General features: G+C 41.9%; 1 protein-coding gene across 3 annotated transcripts; it reads left to right on the top strand.

Moving 5' to 3' along the window:
- The first annotated feature begins 209 nt into the window (after positions 1-209).
- On the top strand, positions 210-17,610 carry LOC146258471 (uncharacterized). 3 transcript variants are annotated; one of them, XM_084672377.1, is made up of 7 exons: positions 210-543; positions 1,316-1,443; positions 1,558-1,744; positions 2,139-2,266; positions 2,362-7,274; positions 11,037-11,103; positions 11,305-17,610. In XM_084672377.1, the coding sequence occupies exons 2-5, from the start codon at positions 1,342-1,344 to the stop codon at positions 2,677-2,679; spliced, it is 735 nt and encodes a 244-aa protein (XP_084528503.1). In that variant the 5' UTR covers positions 210-543; positions 1,316-1,341; the 3' UTR covers positions 2,680-7,274; positions 11,037-11,103; positions 11,305-17,610. The 3 variants fall into 3 exon arrangements, with proteins under 3 accessions (XP_084528503.1, XP_084528501.1, XP_084528502.1); XM_084672376.1 differs by having other exon boundaries at positions 462-543; positions 1,308-1,443; XM_084672375.1 differs by having other exon boundaries at positions 211-1,443.
- The last annotated feature ends 443 nt before the right edge of the window (positions 17,611-18,053 follow it).

Raw genomic sequence — 18,053 nt, 5'->3', positions numbered from 1 at the left:
GTTTACTAGACCAATTCTTAATCCAAAGGTATCTGAATAGTAGCAAAATTCACTTCAAAAACACTTCAAAGGATACATCAGTATCAATATTTGTCTATTTGTCTCTTTGTGTGTTCTACACCGATAGTGCTACATAATTCAGAACCTGTCGTCATGACCTCCTGTCAGTGTTCGTGCAAAGCTCGCACAGCAGTGTGTAATCACACTCATGCTCAATTCAGAGCTCAATATCCAGGTTGTCCCCCCTGTTCATGCCTGCACAGAAACTGAACAACAATGGCACAAGCCCAGAACTGCACACAGTAAATTCCTCAGTGTAAAATATGCAGAGTCAAAGTACATGTACTATTTCAGAGTTATTTCAACAACAACTTGAGTAATATGTCCCCCAGTGTTGGTGAAAATGTTCATAGTTAAATTAGTAGAGTAAGAAGCACTTTGGAAAGCCCCGCCCACCCGCCTTCTTGAAGGCTTCTTCCAACGGATCTAAATTTCCACGGCGCCATCATTCTAACGTCCATCGAGTGACTGCGAGTGACTGAGGTAAGTTTTTCACAATTCAACCAATTATTTGGCATTTCGACAGAAGCATCAGTTTAGAATGACTTTACATTGTTGTTCACCATACAATCCAGCTGTTTCTTTATCTTTAAATACCGTATTTCAAAGGCTTAGGCTGAGTTAGCCGAGTGGATGGCTAGCTCAAAATGTGCGAGCAACATAGCTAGAGATAGCTAGCTAGCTCTACGTTCTGTTGTACTGAACTACTGTAGTAACAACGCTAGCCAATGTCAGACGTGTCAATGGCAACAAGAGGTAAAGTTTTCTTTAATGTAATGTGGGGGTGATAGTGTCGTATTCTTCGTAACGTTCATAAATTCCAGTAAAATAGCTAAAACTTAATGGGCGGGGAGTTGGCTTAAATAGCTAGCTTGGCTACTAGTTATCCCTGAGCGTGCAATCCAATTTTAAGGCGCAATTTTTCTTCCAAGACTGTTGGTCGAATTTGACCTAATCACTCGCATTTCAGAGGGCTGAGGTAACCGAGTTTATCGCTTGTTTAAATGAGCAACAAGTTAGCAATAAGGCTAACTAGCTAGTGAGTCAAACTAGAGAAGAATTTCCAACAAGTTAGAACGTGATGTTAAATAATATGGAGGGGTAATTGTGTTGTATTCATTATAAAGTCCATAGATTCCAGTAAAATAGTAAGTAGACCGCAATTGCGAGGAGCTGGCTAAACTCACTAACTTAGTTTATATTTTCCCATATTGTTTAATTGTTTATTGTTATTGTTAACTGATGAGACATTCAGCTGACGAGGACATCGTGAAGAACAAGATGAAGTTGACATTTGACTATCGCCACAACATGGTTCTCAACCCCCTGCAGTCAAGCAACATACTGTCTGACTTTCCACGTTTCAAAGACGTCAAAGGCTTGGTAGTATTCTGTCGTTATTTGGACTTTATTTTTTACAAAAGATATGCATTTTAGTGATCCTCAAACAACTACTAACTGTGACTGTGAAATCCTGAAATTGTCACCCCAATCCAGGTTGAACAGGTTTTTGTTCTGATGTTTGGAGAGGGTGTATCAGACAAGCTTCTGGAGCGGTGGACGACCACATACAAGAAGAAGATCATCCAACAATGTAGAAAGCTTCCATCCACCAGTGAGCTTGAAGAACTCCTGATGGCAGCTGAAGCTCCTGAGGATGGCACAGAAGTGGATGTTGACTCTGGCAAGCTGCTTTTAAACATACTGTTCATGTTGTAATGCACTGAAAGACTTGTAATATACCGATATGTATCATGTGTAATCTACATCGGGGGTGCTCAGTCCTGGTCCCGAGAGCCCCTGTCCTGCATGTTTTAGATGTTTCCCTGCTCCAGCACACCTGATTCAAATGAATGGTCATTACCCGGCTTCCACAGAGCTTGATAACAACCCATTGATTTGAATCAGGTGTGCTCGAGCAGGGAAACATCTAAAACATGCAGGACAGGGGCTCTCGAGGACCAGGATTGAACATCCCTGATCTACATAATACCTACAACTTGATGTCTTGTTTACATTACAGATGGACTTAATTATGTTTATGGTCCAGGTGTGTTAACATCAAACTTATTTTACAGGTTGGGACAGTGACCTCTCATCGCATTTGCTGCTGTTACACCTGATTCCTCCCTCTGCTCAAGGTCGGAAAAAACCAGGAAAGGTTTCGGCAACACACGCAGAGAAACATCTTGTGATCTTCAAGAAGGTTGGTATTTTTTCTTAATTTAGTATACACTGTTTTGAATGATACTACAACCATGTAATTCTAATAATCTTTCCCATGTGTGTTTGTCTTCTCAGACTGGAACAAGCATCCAAGAGCATCTCGATGCCATCACTACAAGCACTCAACCCTATCTCCTGGCTGTTGGCGTTAGGAAGAATGCAATCCACCAGTTCTTCATCATTCTTGACAAGAATGCCATACCTTGCAGGTCAACCTCTTCTCTGGGTGCTTTTGATGAAATCTTTAAGGCCCATTTTGTGTTTGGCACATCATACAACACCATGCTCCACAACATGTACACGTTCATCCAGACAACCGTTTACAATATTGATGTTGGGAAAGTCAAGGAGAGTCCTCGTGTTGCTGAAGTTAGGGCGAGGTTGCTTCATTAGTGCTTGAAGTTTCTCCACCGTGGAGTGTTTTGTTTGTCAGGCCGAGTTAACTTGTTCAAATATGCTTGTTAGACATTTACAATTAGTTCACGGTTACTTACCTGGAAAAAATCTCTGTCTTAAATGTGTTCAGTCTGGATGTAGCTCTGTGTTTGGTACTTTTTCTGGTTTTAGGAAACATTTAAACACCAAACACAATGAGTATATAGACCAGCAGTTTGACACTGATGTAAATTCATGCAGTACAGGAGAGGCAGTGTCAGGTAATGCATACGAGACAGCCACCACATCTGATGTGGATGATACAGCCGAAACATCTGAACTGTCAAAAAGGTAAAATAGGAGCACTCTAGACATGTGTGCCAGTGCTGTTGCACAACTCAAGGCAGCAGGATTAAGTCAGTCTACTGTAAATAGTTTTGTTTCGTCCATGGAAGAAGTGGTTTCTGAGATACATTGTCAGGCTAAAGATGCAGCTTTATGGTGCTTATCTACAGAGGACAAGGAAAATAAGAACAGAATAGAACCAATCATTCCAAAAGTCCAAAAACCATTCACAGCTTTAAATTCAGAAGTTAAACAAAACAAACCACTTTAAACAAAAATGGGGAAATGTTGAGCCTGTTGAAAAAGTGCTAGGAACAAGATTTGACAGCCGAAGAAACAAAACTACTGGGACATATGACCAGGTCGTTGTAACTGATAAGTTTGCATATGTTCCCATTTTGGAAACATTGAAGACAATTTTTCAAAACCCTGAACTTCCAGACATGGTAAAGCCCAGGCACATCTCCAAGGAAGGTGTATATATAGACTTGAGAGATGCCACTTATCTTTAAGAAAGTCCCCTATTTTCTATTTAAAAAGATGCCTTACAAATTCAACTGTTTTACGATGATTTTGAAACTGCAAATCCATTGGGTTCTAAAAATGCACAACCCTGTCAAACTATACAAACGGATCATACGCTACCTCATGTATATGGTGTGAAACACAGTTGTCTTTTAAATTCTCTTCAGTATTTCAACACAGCCAACAATTTTTCTGTAGATATCATGCATGATATTTTAGAGGGTGTTGCTCAGTTTGAAGCGAAACTTGTTCTGCAGTACATTCAGGGGAATTTTCTAAATGCTGAACAACTGGCTGGTAGAATACATGCTTTTGATTTACGGTTACAATCAGCAGCGAAACCGTCCGCCAAGAGTTAAGTTGTTTAATGGAAGTAATGATTTAGGGTTGAATGCCATACAGTCTTGGTGCTTATTGCGCAATATGCCTTTGCTTTTTGGTGATTTAATAGAGACAGGTGACAAGTACTGGCTTCTTCTGCTTTTACTTCTACAGATTGTTAACATTGTATTTTCACCAGTTCTGTCAGATGGCATGACCATTTATCTCAAACATTTAATTATTGATCATCATCGGCTCTTCAAGCAGTTTCCTACAATCAACCTCTTGCCAAAGCATCACTTTATTATACATTACCCTCGAATTATAAGGACTTTCGAACCAATTTTGCACATGTGTTGCATGCGTTATGAAGCCAAACATAATTTCTTTAAGAGACAATTAAAAAGCTTTAAAAACATTACAAAGACATAAGCAAGAAAGCACCAAAATTGTATGGCAATGTATCAGGAGTCCTTTGGAGAAGAAAGATTAACTGTTGGTCAAGGAAAGATGCTGATGCTTAGTGAGCTCAAAGACGGTGCAGATATTGCTTCTAAGTTTGGAGCTGTAACTAGTGTGTTTTCTGCCAAGTGGATAAAACATAATGGTGCAGAGTACCGCCGTGACTTCATTGTCTGTACTGAAGTAGCATTTGAGATGCCTGTGTTTTATCAAATTAAAACCATTGCTGTGAAAGATGACAGTGTATTGCTCTGTGAAAACTGATGGAAACTGTGTTTTGATCACCATTACCATGCTTTTAAGGTCAGGTTGCATCCAGACCGAGTTCTAAAGGTGTTTAACATAAATGAACTGTTAAACTTCGAACCATTTGATGCTCAAATGACTTATGGAATGAGAGATTCTATCCTGTATGTAATTCCATATTGCCATTTTATGCAGACCTGAAGTCAGTGGTTTAAAGGGGTTGTGTGTTCTCCTTGAAATGCTTTGATACTTTGGCCTGATGAAAGTTGTTGAATGCATTATTTTGTGGTAACTTGTGATTACTCACTTAAGGTATATTTGACATTGTAACATTGAAATATTTTAAGTATTTGCAACCTGACATTGACAATAATAACGGATGTTTAGATTAAACACCAAGGTTTACACAAGTGTGGTGTAAACTTTTATCTCAATGTAGTGATTAGCATAGGAATTTAACTCAATTAGAGTGTTTTGGAAGAATGAATTAACACTACTTAGAATAATTATTACACTGTCAAGAGTTATTTAACCTGTAGTGTCAAGTCTAAATAACTCAATACAGTGTAAGCGAGTGTTGGTGTTAAATCAAAAAAACTCAATACAGTGTAAGCAAGTGTTAGTGTTAAGTCTAAATAACTCAATACATTGTAAGCAAGTGTTAAGATTTTACTCGATTTAGAGTTAATTCATCTCTAAAATAATAACACTTGGAAAAGAGTACATTTAACACCAATTCCGGTTAGGACCAAATACACTCAGGAAAAGTGTTAAATTGAACTTTTTTAGTGTTAGTTTGACACTGCAAATTTTACTGTGCAGTAAGGGTTGAGGCAAATGTACTGTATATGTATGTAAGAGTTAGGCCATGTATGCAGCAATAAAAATAGTAAATTGGTAAAAGGGAGTCAGGTGGCTGAACGGTGAGGGAGTCGGGCTTTTATGTGACTTTGTGTCCTTGGGCAAGGCACTTCACCCTACTTGCCTCAGGGGGAATGTCCCTGTACTTACTGTAAGTCGCTCTGGATAAGAGCGTCTGCTAAATGTAATGTAAATGTAAAAGAAAGTATTGTGATCTAATGTCAGAAACATTTTGAGGTGCAGCATAATATAGTGGAGATTTTTTTATTTTCCGAGCGGTCTTCTTCTGACAACTGTCTGGTGGTCCCACCGCTCAAGAGCGCCCCGTCCCAACACAAGCTCTTCTCCTGTCTGGCCCCCAAAGGTGGAATTCCTCCAGGATTACAATGACACTTATTGAGACTTGTTGGTTAGTTGTAACTGACTTAAAGTTATTGTACTCGCTGTGAATTATATTATGGTTGCTTGCTTTTTCTACAGGTACACTCTTGCACTTCTGAGGTTCATGTTGTTTAATTGTAACTTGTCTAACTACATGCTTTTATGGTTCTTCCCTTGGGACTTATTTGGTTTTTCATAATGTATGCTTCATGTTTTGGCTACCCGCAATGTTTGGAGCTATCTCGTTATGATCGATGACCTATGCACTTTTATAAATCTCTCTTGGAAGTCGCTTTAGATAAAAGCATCTGCTAAATGCGTAAATGTAACTATCCCTCCAACGTCAACCGCTGCAAAGTTCCATAGTCTTTAGGTCTTTTACCAAATGATGGAGTAGAAAGGGGGAAGTGAACGTATGGACCAAAAGACTGGGGGTGGCATTGGATAGGAGATTGATAATGACCATCAGGTCATTGGCAGTAAGATGATTGTATGAATGGTGTTTCTGCCTAAATTAGAACATATTCAATAAGTGTGGAGCTCATGTGCATATTCAAATTAATTTCAAAAGAAACTTGTAATTCAAAAAAAGTAAAAACTTTATGTATACTTTTACTATGTTAAGTTTTATTGTGGTAGGAGTCAGGGGCGTCTTTATAGCACTCGAGGCCCCTGGGCTAACTATAATTTTTGATGCCCCCCCGCCCGCTTATCGCACAATCAGTTTCTTAACAGCGATATAGCCAAATACACATGATCGTGTGTGTGCGTGATTGAACCGTAGCCTATACATAGCTTGCATATATCTTGTTTAAAATGAAAATAACAATCTTTTGAGTTGACTCGAGAACTGTGATCTCTGCCATGTATTAAAGGTGACATGACATGAAAACTTCATTTGATGAGGTTATTTAACATTAATATGAGTTCCCCTAGCCTGCCTTTGGTCCCCCAGTGGCTAGAATTTTTGATAGGTCTAAACAAAGCCCTGCGTATTCTTCTCCGCCTTTGACAAAATGAAGGCTCAAACGCTCTGTTTGAAAATCTCCAAGTGACGTAGATACGAGAAAGGTTACCTCCCCTCTCTGCTTTGCCCGCCCAGATCATCTGGCCCGCCCATTAGAAACTGAGCTACAGTACCACCGTGCAAGGGCAAGTGCGATATCGGTTTTTCCTGGAGAGACATCATGGCGAGCAAACAAACGAAGCACAACAGTTGCTCAGTGCTTGGATGTACAAATGCAAGCTCAAATCTTTTTTAATTCCTTCATCCCAGCCTCTGCACAACCAATATCTCAATTTTATTTTCGCTGGAAATGCGCCCACACAACTTCCCAAAGTTTTGCATGTCTGCGCCAAACATTTCAGCCACTACTTTTTCCTCAACTTGAGCCAACACAAAGCTGGCCTTGCTGAAATTAAATTCTGGATCATTTCTAAATCTCCTTGGTCAAGCTACAAAACTTGGACAAGTAAGTTAACTAACGCTATATAATTGTGTTGCTTTACTGTATATTGTTACCTACCCTTAGAATGTGGCTGTAACATTAGCTCTGCAGCTAACAGCTGGGTTACTGTTTCTAACGTACAAACTGTAACGCCAGTGTTGTACACTTCTTTGTTTTTTGGATAACCGTTATGCTGTTGGTGTAATGGCGCGCGCGATATCCGCCTTTCCCGTCATTGAAATTATTATGAGTGTGCACCTCTGCAAACCAGGGTGATCAGATGAGAATGGGCAAATTCGAAGCATTTTACAGCAACGGGGCTACGAGCCAGCTGAGTTGCTGTCGCTATGTAAAGGTAGATGGCATCAAGTGTGTGTGAATACAAATGCTGTAACGCCAGTGTTGTACACTTCTTTGTTATTTGGATAACCGTTCTGCTGTTGGTGTTATGGCTCGCGATATCCGCCTTTCTCCACATTGAAATGAATGAGTGTGCACCTCTGCAAACCAGGGTGATCAGAAGACTGGCTAAATTCAAGGCATCTTACAGCAACGGGGGCTACGAGTCATTGCGATACATCCGTTGTAAACATTAGCGCATGTTGCCGCCCCTCTCCCCCTCATTAGTATTTAAAGCTACAGACACAGAAACAGCGCATTCTGAGGAAAGGTGATTGTGGGACTACTTGTAGTGGCTATAATTCTGCACCATGGCTGCATTTCGGGAAAGAGACTTCAGATACAGTATTAGGGGACCACTAAGGCCTATATAAAAGCATCCAAAAACAGCATGTCATGTCACCTTTAAATAAAACAGTACGTGGAAATAGACAGAATGACAATCAACAAGACATTTCATTGCTAACTGCACATAAAAACGTGTGTATAAAAGATAATTATTTCATTCAATTTACTTATTAATTTTGTTGCTAACTGCACATATCATATCGTGTTTAATTAAATTGGAAAGTTGTCATCAAACACATTTGATTTATGATGCAGTTTGCACAAGTAACCCCCACTAAGTTTAACGTGTGAGCGGCGCAGGGTACCCACTTTGCCAGTGAGTTTATCTCCCTGATACGGGACTGCAAGCCTTTTTAATGTCGCCGACATATTGCTTGCATTGTAGCATTGCCCGCTACAGTTGTTAATGTCAATATCCATTCTTTGCAACACGCTCAAGACAGAGTTAAATAGGGCCTCTCCTGTGTGGTACGAGATGGGCAAAAATGTCAAAAAACGCTCTTCAATATCTCCCTCTGGAGACACCTAACGTAAGATGAAAGTGAGTTGATCTATGTGGGTCACATCGGGAGTTGAATCCACGCTAATAGAGAAGTATTTTGCTAGCTTCACACGACTGACAATTTCAGTGAGGACTTTTTCTCCCATTAATTCTAAGAATTCCTCACACACATGAATAGATAAATACGAGGGGTTTCCCTTGCCCGCATTTCCATACCTCTATATGGGCTTTCAGGAATGGGTCAAATTGAGCGATGAGCTCCAGACTACCTAAATAGTTGCCATTTCTAACATCTCCAAATACACTTGTGTGTCCCCTCAGAGAAAGTCCACGCTCTGTTAAATGTCTCGTCACAGCAACAACCCTATGGAGAACCTGCCTCTAATAGGCGCACTCGTCATCAAATTGCTTTTTAAGTTCCGAATCCACTGTGCCACGGTCAAATGCCTGGTTTACGTACGCGACCATGGCTTGTCTGTGGAGGTCACTGTTTTCGTGTTCAGTGATGCGCTCCGCGGCATGCTTCCAATCACAAAAACCTGTGCTAACAAACGGGGATTTTTCGTTTTGACCGAACACTTTACAGGCAAAACTAAACACACTGCCCTTAGATGCAGAGTAGCACAACCAATCTCTGGCCACAAACTCCCCATTCCCCAGTTTTCATTGAAAATTGACCTTTGATAGATACTTCCTCTGATGTTTATACTGCCGTTCAGATGCGGAAAAGTCGCAGTCTTTGTTTTGACAGTTTTTCGGTCCTAATGTTGCCCAATATGACTTAATCTGCTCACTGATGCGATCGCCCCAGACACCAGGGTCGTTACTGTAGGGGTTAGAGCCGCCTGCCAGTGTATCTCTAGGCTCTTGCTGCTTGTCAACTCCTCCCTCAGCAGCCTCTCCTTCTGTTAGCTCCTGCTCGTCTGTCCCCATCTCAGCTGCATGTACCCTGTCCTCCACCTCTCTCTCAAAAGCACAGCTGTTTGTAACGACTGTCGTCTCATGGTTGTCTCCTGCTGTCTCACTGGTCTCGTTTTCCTCCTTCACAATAATAGTGAATAAACAGATAGGCTAGTCACCGTCAAGGGCAAGGCAATAGCTACAGTACAGTAGCCTATGGCTAGCACCTGTCAAACACCTACAAACATCTAACTAGTACTGTAGCAGCTAGCGCTATAGCTAGTTCACAATCGTAGTAGCTTTTCACATGATACTAGTGTAGAGATATCTTATTTTTGACTGAAGGGGCAATATTTACCAAAAGTCATAAGAATGAATGAGGATGTACTACATTTTAGTTCTAAACAGAGAAGCTTGATCCTATAGATAGGCCTACTGACTGTACCTTGTCCTCATTAAGTCTATCCTCCACTTCATTTGGCAGTGTGTTGTCCTTTGCCTCTGATCGCTTGCAAAAAAAGGAGTTTACTTTTGGCAAAGTTTTCTTTAATAATATAACCTGTTTGGTTTTCTTCTTTTTCTGAGCTCCGCTTGGATGTGAACGTTTCATTTTTTTTCCACCACGGCACCGACCTGACCAGTGTAGTCAGTGTCGTTTTGCTAGCAACAGCAGCTAGGTTAGCTTGCTCGTAGCGAGCTCGTGCTCGCAGCTTATGGGCAGTTATTTTCAGTTAGCATATGGTACTGTTTGAATAGCGGGAGGGAGGGGGGGCTCCCTCCACCTCCACATCCACCACCAGATGCCACTGTAGAGCAGAGTAATGACACCGCAAATACGGATGTTTGTCATCATTATTATATTGTATTATTATTAAAAGGCCCCTGATTGGTCGAGGCCCCGGGCTTAAGCCCAGGTAAGCCCGTGCATTAAGGCGCCACTGGTAGGAGTAATTGAAAATGTTTTGCCTATTTGGGGCATATTCGATTAGTGTATAGCTCATTTGCATATTAACATTCATTTTCAAAGAAACTTGTAATACAAAAAATGTTGCTTGTCATGGGTAGTTTCAGTGTGTACAGTTTCATTTTGATAAGAGTAAAGAAAAAAAGAGGCCCCATTGGGGTGTAATGTTGCCTGGCCTTATTGGCACAACTTATTGGCACACATCTCGGATTGATGAGAATTTAACACATTTACATTTAGCAGACGCTTTTATCCAAAGCGACTTCCAAGAGTACTAATGTACTAAGTAATAATGTTGGAGAAATATTCTCTCCTTGCTAGACGGATTGGTTTTGTTATAGGTGGTTAGTGTATCTTTGTAGATATTGTAGTGGATAGTGATCTTTGTTTTCCTCCATTTTCTCTCTGCTGCATGGCATTTTCTTATTGTTTCACTAACATTTTTATTTCTCAGCCATGGGGAGGTTCTGCTTGTGCACTTCTTTTTGGTTTTCAGTGGTGCAACAGAGTCTAACACAGATAATAGTGCATCATTGAGGCTCTCTACCATTTCATTCAGAGATCAATCATGGTTAGTTGGCTCATATAGAGCAAATTGTTCAAAAAATTTCATCGTAGCTGTATTGTATAAATTTCTTCTTTAGACTAAGAATTCTTTTGTGTTTTTTGTTAGGATAATTTCAGGAAGAAGAGGTGTTTAACGGGCTGCTTTAACCACCTTGTCCGTGTGAGCAGACCAGGTGAGATCATTGCTGATGTTCACCCCAAGGAACTTGGAGCAGCTGACCCTCTCCACTTCGGATCCGTTGATGTTTAGGGGTGTATGCTGCTCCTCCTGCCGCCTCCTATAGTCCACAACCATCTCCTTGGTCTTGCTGACGTTGAGAGAGAGGTTATTGTCCTTACACCATGATGTCAGGGTATCAACCTTCTCTCTGTAGGCTGACTCGTCACTGTCAGAGATGAGGCCCACGATGATTGTGTCGACAGCAAACTTAACAAGTAGGTTGGAGCTGTGCATTTCCGCACAGTCGTGAGTGAACAAGGAGAACAGAGCAAATAGTGTTTTACTGAATGTGCATCGTGACTGTCTCCTGACCAAGTAAGTGACTTTAAACTTGTAGTTTTTGTTGTGTTTCTGCTAAATCTTGTGTCTGAGTAGAGCTGAGGGACAGCAGCTATCCAGGCCGCTAAGTAGCTAGCTAGAGATCGACTGTTAGGATGATCACCGCCGTGTGAGACCCTGGCTTTGTTTATATAATTAGGGTCATTGTCAGCTGCGCCTTGCATATTTAAGGCGACTAGCACTACAGAAGCAGCCTCGCCTGGCAGCCTTGGTGCACAAATACTCAGTCGAACAAAGACAGGGAGTCTACCGGCGGGAGTCCACCGAGGAAGGCAGACGAGGCGGATCACCTCTTCTGATAAGTATCAACCTATTCATATTATATTCTACCTAGAACTTATTCATAGCTAGCATGTGTTTCCTTAGCATTCCTGTTCATTACACTACCCGTAGACGTAGATATGTCACAAAGTATATACGGTCTACTTCTAACCTTTACTACCTATCCAGATCTTCTCCACCTGCCCTCTCTCTTTCATTAGGGCTCTGGAACTGCCAGTCTGCTGTGAACAAGGCAGACTTCATCCCAGCATTTGCATCTCATGCTTCTCTTCATGCCCTTGCGCTGACAGAGACGTGGATCCGCCCAGAGAACACTCCAACTCCAGCTGCTCTCTCCGTCAACCACTCCTTCACTCACTCACCCCGCTCAACCGGGCGGGGTGGTGGGACAGGTTTGCTTCTTTCCCCACATATTAAATACAAATCCACACCACTCTCTGTTACTGCCAAATCATTTGAACACCATTATGTGATGCTAACTGATCCTATCAAAGCATGCTTAATTGTTCTTTATCGCCCACCAGGACCGCTAGCCGACTTTGTGGAGGAGCTGGACATGCTCCTCAGTGTCCTCCTGGATGATGGAACCCCCCTGATAGTCCTTGGGGACTTCAACATCCACCTCCAAGGAATGCAGGCCGTCGACTTCTTGTCTCTCCTGACTTCCTTCGACCTGGCGCTGCTGAGCACACCGGCGACCCACAAGGCAGTGGCAAATCCTTCTCTTCTCACATGGTCACTGGTGCTAAAACTCTCTACTTTCTGAACAAAATTAACTCTGCTTCAAACCCCCACAAACTTTTCTCTACTTTCTCCACCCTTCTTAACCCACTTCTCCCACCCCCTCCCTTCACCCTGACAGCAGACGACTTCTCCTTTTCCTTCTCTTATGATCAGTGACCTATGCTCTTTTGTAAAGCTCTCTCTTGGAAGTCGCTTTGGATAAAAGCGTCTGCTAAATGCATAAATGTAAATGTAAACAGGAGAGGGCTGAGCACACAGCCCTTGGGGGTGCCGGTGTTGGTGATCAGTGTGGATGAGGAGCGGCTGCTGGTAGGCACGCCACTGGCTAGGCCTCCAGGTAAGTCCACTGCAGAGGGGTCACTGTCCCTCTCAAAACGAGCATAGAAGAAGTTCAGCTCGTCTGGCAGTAGGACAGAGGACTGGGTCTCATTGTAGCCTCTCCCTTTGTAGTCTGTAATGGCTTTAAGTCCACTCCACATGCGCCTGGGCTCAGAGCCATGGTAGCTGGATTCCACCTTAGTCCTGTAAGCCCTTTTCACTGCCTTTTATGGCCTTCAGAAGGTCGTATCTGGCCTTCCTGTACTGATCAGGATCCCCAAAGTTAAAGGCGACAGACCGGGCTCTCAGCTTGGCCCGTACCGCGGCATCAACTCAGGGCTTCTGATTGGGGAAGGACCGAACAACCGTCTTGGGGTCGACGTCATCAATGCAGTGTTGGATGTAGCTGGAAACAGTGTCCGTGTAGTCGTTAATTTCCCCATCTGCTGCCTCCTTGAACATCAGCCAGTCAGTGGTGTCAAAGCAGTATGGTGGCCCACGGGTGCACACCACAGCAACATTAGCGAAGCAAACAAAAATAGTTGGGTTCTCACCCAAATAAAAACGAACTTTTTGACAGCTGGTCCAGTTGAAATCATTCAAATCAAGAACTTCAACCAAGAACACAACTTAAATTCACCAATGAAAGTTGTTTTTATTATATTTTAATTATAATCGTATGTTTTACAAAATGCATGCTCTCTCTTAGTTTCAGTGATGTACTGCGTTATGTTTGATAGCAAACCTCCAAGAGGAATGTAAGTGTGGCCCATAGAGTTAATTTCCTTCACTTGATTTTACAACAACAGGTAAAACACCAAAAACACCCCACTTTGCATACACTGGCCCTAGTGGTCTGGAGAACGATTTGGTGTGAACTTGAAATGCAGCGTTTCTGCAAATGTCGTTGTGTTTTCTGCTAATGCTGCGATGTTCTCGGCTAATGCTGCGGTGTTCTCGGCTAGTGCTGTCGTGTTCTCGGCTAATGCTGGTGTGTTCTCGGCTGTTGTTGGTGGTGTGAGCAAATGCTGTTGTGTTGTAAGAAGTAGATTTTTGTTTTTTTAAATGTAGCGTTTTTTTAAATGTTTCGTTTTTGTTAATGTCGTTGTGTTGTGTGTTAATGTTGTTGTGTTTTCAACTTTTGTTTGCTTCGCTAATGTTGCTGTGGTGTGAACTTGAAATGCAGCGTTTCTGCAAATGTCGTTGTGTTTTCTGCTAATGCTGCGATGTTCTCGGCTAATGCTGCGGTGTTCTCGGCTAGTGCTGTCGTGTTCTCGGCTAATGCTGGTGTGTTCTCGGCTGTTGTTGGTGGTGTGAGCAAATGCTGTTGTGTTGTAAGAAGTAGATTTTTGTTTTTTTAAATGTAGCTTTTTTTTAAATGTTTCGTTTTTGTTAATGTCGTTGTGTTGTGTGTTAATGTTGTTGTGTTTTCAACTTTTGTTTGCTTCGCTAATGTTGCTGTGGTGTGAACTTGAAATGCAGCGTTTCTGCAAATGTCGTTGTGTTTTCTGCTAATGCTGCGATGTTCTCGGCTAATGCTGCGGTGTTCTCGGCTAGTGCTGTCGTGTTCTCGGCTAATGCTGGTGTGTTCTCGGCTGTTGTTGGTGGTGTGGGCAAATGCTGTTGTGTTGTAAGAAGTAGATTTTTGTTTTTTTAAATGTAGCGTTTTTTTAAATGTTTCGTTTTTGTTAATGTCGTTGTGTTGTGTGTTAATGTTGTTGTGTTTTCAACTTTTGTTTGCTTCGCTAATGTTGCTGTGGTGTGAACTTGAAATGCAGCGTTTCTGCAAATGTCGTTGTGTTTTCTGCTAATGCTGCGATGTTCTCGGCTAATGCTGCGGTGTTCTCGGCTAGTGCTGTCGTGTTCTCGGCTAATGCTGGTGTGTTCTCGGCTGTTGTTGGTGGTGTGAGCAAATGCTGTTGTGTTGTAAGAAGTAGATTTTTGTTTTTTTAAATGTAGCGTTTTTTTAAATGTTTCGTTTTTGTTAATGTCGTTGTGTTGTGTGTTAATGTTGTTGTGTTTTCAACTTTTGTTTGCTTCGCTAATGTTGCTGTGGTGTGCACCCGTGGGCCACAGTAAAGCAGTCCTGGTGGGTCGCCACACTCTCGTCACTCCATAGTTGAACTGACATCGCAACCGGTCTGACCTGTCATAGCTTTTGTTCATATGCGGGGAGGAGAAGAATGGAGGTGTGATCAGCCTTCCCAAAAGCAGGGCAGGGGAGGGGTTTGTAACTGCCCTTGAATGCTGTATAACAATGGTCAAGGATCTGATCCAATCGTTTTTCTGATTTACTCACACCAAGATCCCATTCTGGTGGGATGCAGCTTGTTGAAAATGCGGCCTATTTACCGTAAAATACAGTACTCACAATCGCATGAGTACCGTACTCCCAGGGTTTCTTTGAGTTTTCCTGTGAGGTTTTCCTTGTCTTCCTTGGGGGTCTAGGTTGGGCGTATGGGTGTATGTGAAGCACTCTGTGACATTGTGAAAAGGGATATACAAATACAATTTGAATGGATTTGATAACTTATATTCTCTAGCGTTACTCATCGGGTCCTGAAAGGTTTACAGCTATCTCTGCATCCTCATGTATAGTAGCTGAGAAGCACGAAGATGTCAAAGCTGAGCCTAAAAGAGTTACTTTGTCAGTCCAGTACTATCGTAAGGAAGCTATAGGGTATACCTCATCACGACAGCTGTGGAGTCTGTTACAGGTCTTTATAAGATCTTTATATGACTTTACAAGCCCTTATGGAAGGAAAATATATTGCAGTATATTGGAATATATCATGTGATATATTGGGCAATATATGTCCATATATTGGATTTAATATTTATATTGTACAATACATTGAAACATTCAACATGAATATATAATATGTGTTTATGTATCCCAAAACATATGCAATTTTATATCTAAATACCACCATAATGTATTCCGATTTATATGGGAAAATTTAGTGTTAATATATGTAAAGATATAGTGTCACATGTATGTTTAATATATGGTAGAATATATTTGAATTATATGTAAAAAAATATAGTTGCTAGCAGCAATTGCGGATTCCTCCTTCAAAATTGCAAAATATTGTAAAATTGACATGATAGATAGTTACACCGGGACTACCCAGAAAACTATAAACCGTTTCGTCAACAACAACAAAAAAGCCTCTGTCAGGAGTTGAACCTGGAACTCTTCGTTAACCAGCACAATCTCTCATCCAATCGAGCCATTCCAGGATCTAGACTTTTAAATGTTCAGTTACTGAATAATCAAATAAGACGTTTCTCCTATGGCAATCATAGTCACATTTGGTCCAAGCTCAAACAGCTCTAATTCTTTCATATTTTCACATATTAGTTTTTTTATTGAAATAGTTGAAATACAGCAGACTTGAGAACCTTGTCTGTCCCCTCGGAACGGGAATAACCGCTGGAGAACTCGGGGGTTCTCCAGTTAGGAGCTCCTCAGAGAGCTCTAATCTAACCTAACTAAACAAAACAAACAAAATGTAACTGAACATTTTCCCGTCCTGCTTAATGTTATCTAGCCCAGAGAAAAGGAAGATGAATTTGGAGGCAAACTGCTACAAGTCAACTCCTCAATCCATCCATCCCCAGGAATGCCCACCAGGGGGCAGAAATGCATCATGGATGAGCAGAGCAGTGAATATCAGGACTCTCACACATACAAACACAAGACTTTCTGGGAAGGGCCTAGTTCCAAAGGTGCTTTACAGCAACAACAAAGGTTATGGTCAAATATTCTAACACTGTTACACATTCAAACAAAAGCATCCTGGAACACTGGTGTCGGTTAGTGTTAACTTTTACGAGGCTGAATCTATTTTTGGGTCATGGGCAGATAACAGTACGGAGACAGCTTAGCCTTTTGAAAATGTATACTTTTAATCCGCTCCACTAACAACTTTGGTACTTGGTGATCACTTGCTGCGTATCACACTGCCAAATCTAAAACTATCCTTGACATTACAGACAAGTTGCATGGAGTAATAAAGTTCAGAAATTACATAAAAAATATAACAATTCTAAAAATCATTAATTAAATCATGTAAAACACCTAGCCAACACCAAAATAAGACAATATTTCAAACTAATCTTCACAAAATAAATCTAATCTTACAATTCTAACAAAGTTAAACGATCATAGTCCCAGTCTAAGTTCCTTGTAAAAGTGCTTTCTGGGTGTCTAGTCCCTGCCTACATAATTCTGTACTAAACGTATGAGGTGTTCCCCGGGACAACACCCCACCCCCCTAAAATCCCTGCTGGGAGTCTCCAGACCAGACCTCCTGAGTCCTGCATCCTCCTCCCTGTTGTGTCTATCTACGTATGCAGAGCTCTCCAAGATCTCCCTGTGTGCGTCAGAATTCCCTGGGAGAACCCCCGACATAAATGCACACATGCAGTCACATACACTTACTCACACACACACACACACATACTCACACACACACTCCACACACATGCTGATGCTTGTACCTAAGTTCCCCCTCCCCTCACAGGATTGTCTATGTTGTGGGTGAGGTGGTTTGCTGGGTGAACGACGGGAGGTCATAGAGAGAGGGGGGTTACTCAGCATGGGACAAGGGGCCCACCCAGGAAGGAGACAACCAGCAGCACCAGTGGGGGTTTACTCCAGCGTGGCAGCCTGTCTCCCCCTATCTGAGGAGGTCAGGCCCCATACAGCGCCAAGCGGCTTCCCCCTCTACTGCTCCAACTCCAGAGCGCTCTGGGCATTGCTGGCTGATGTAAAGAGTGAGTGGGGGGTCCTGATTGTGTGGGAGGTGGTGGGAGAGGGAGGGACATGATGGTTTGTGTTTGCAAACGTGTGTGTGTATGTGCGTGCGTGCGGGGGGCCATGACGGTGGGTTCCCCAGAGGGATTGTCAGCCAATGTCTGTCCTCCTGGTGTGGGTCTCGGAGATGCTGTCATCAGACTCTGAGTGGGAAGAGAGAGAAAAGGAGGACCCCTTGTGGCTAGAGGATGTGAACGTATGTGAATAAAGATTAAATAACATAAAGAAAAATAAAGTATTTATGAAATATTCAAGATGTGTATAACCGATGCAAGCAATGTAATAGCTGGGATGCAACTGTTCCATTAGTCTAGATTCTAGACAAACGTTACTGTAAAACGCTTTGGATTAAAAGCTTCTTTTAAATTAGTAAACTGTGAAATCCTCATGGAATGCCA

This window comes from Hypomesus nipponensis, chromosome 14 (assembly GCF_054491055.1).
Source record: "Hypomesus nipponensis isolate SF chromosome 14, ASM5449105v1, whole genome shotgun sequence".
NCBI lineage: Eukaryota > Metazoa > Chordata > Actinopteri > Osmeriformes > Osmeridae > Hypomesus > Hypomesus nipponensis.
The sequence above is the reverse complement of the archived record's forward strand: the minus strand, read 5'-3'. Positions and strand labels throughout refer to the sequence as shown.

Bases quoted from the DNA above. Each gene is read 5' to 3' on its own strand.
- LOC146258471 (XM_084672375.1), top strand. From the start codon at position 1,303: ATGAGACATTCAGCTGACGAGGACATCGTGAAGAACAAGATGAAGTTG. The intron at 1,444-1,557 runs GTAGTATTCTGT...ACCCCAATCCAG, and splicing joins TCAAAGACGTCAAAGGCTTG to GTTGAACAGGTTTTTGTTCT. The intron at 1,745-2,138 runs GCAAGCTGCTTT...CTTATTTTACAG, and splicing joins AGAAGTGGATGTTGACTCTG to GTTGGGACAGTGACCTCTCA.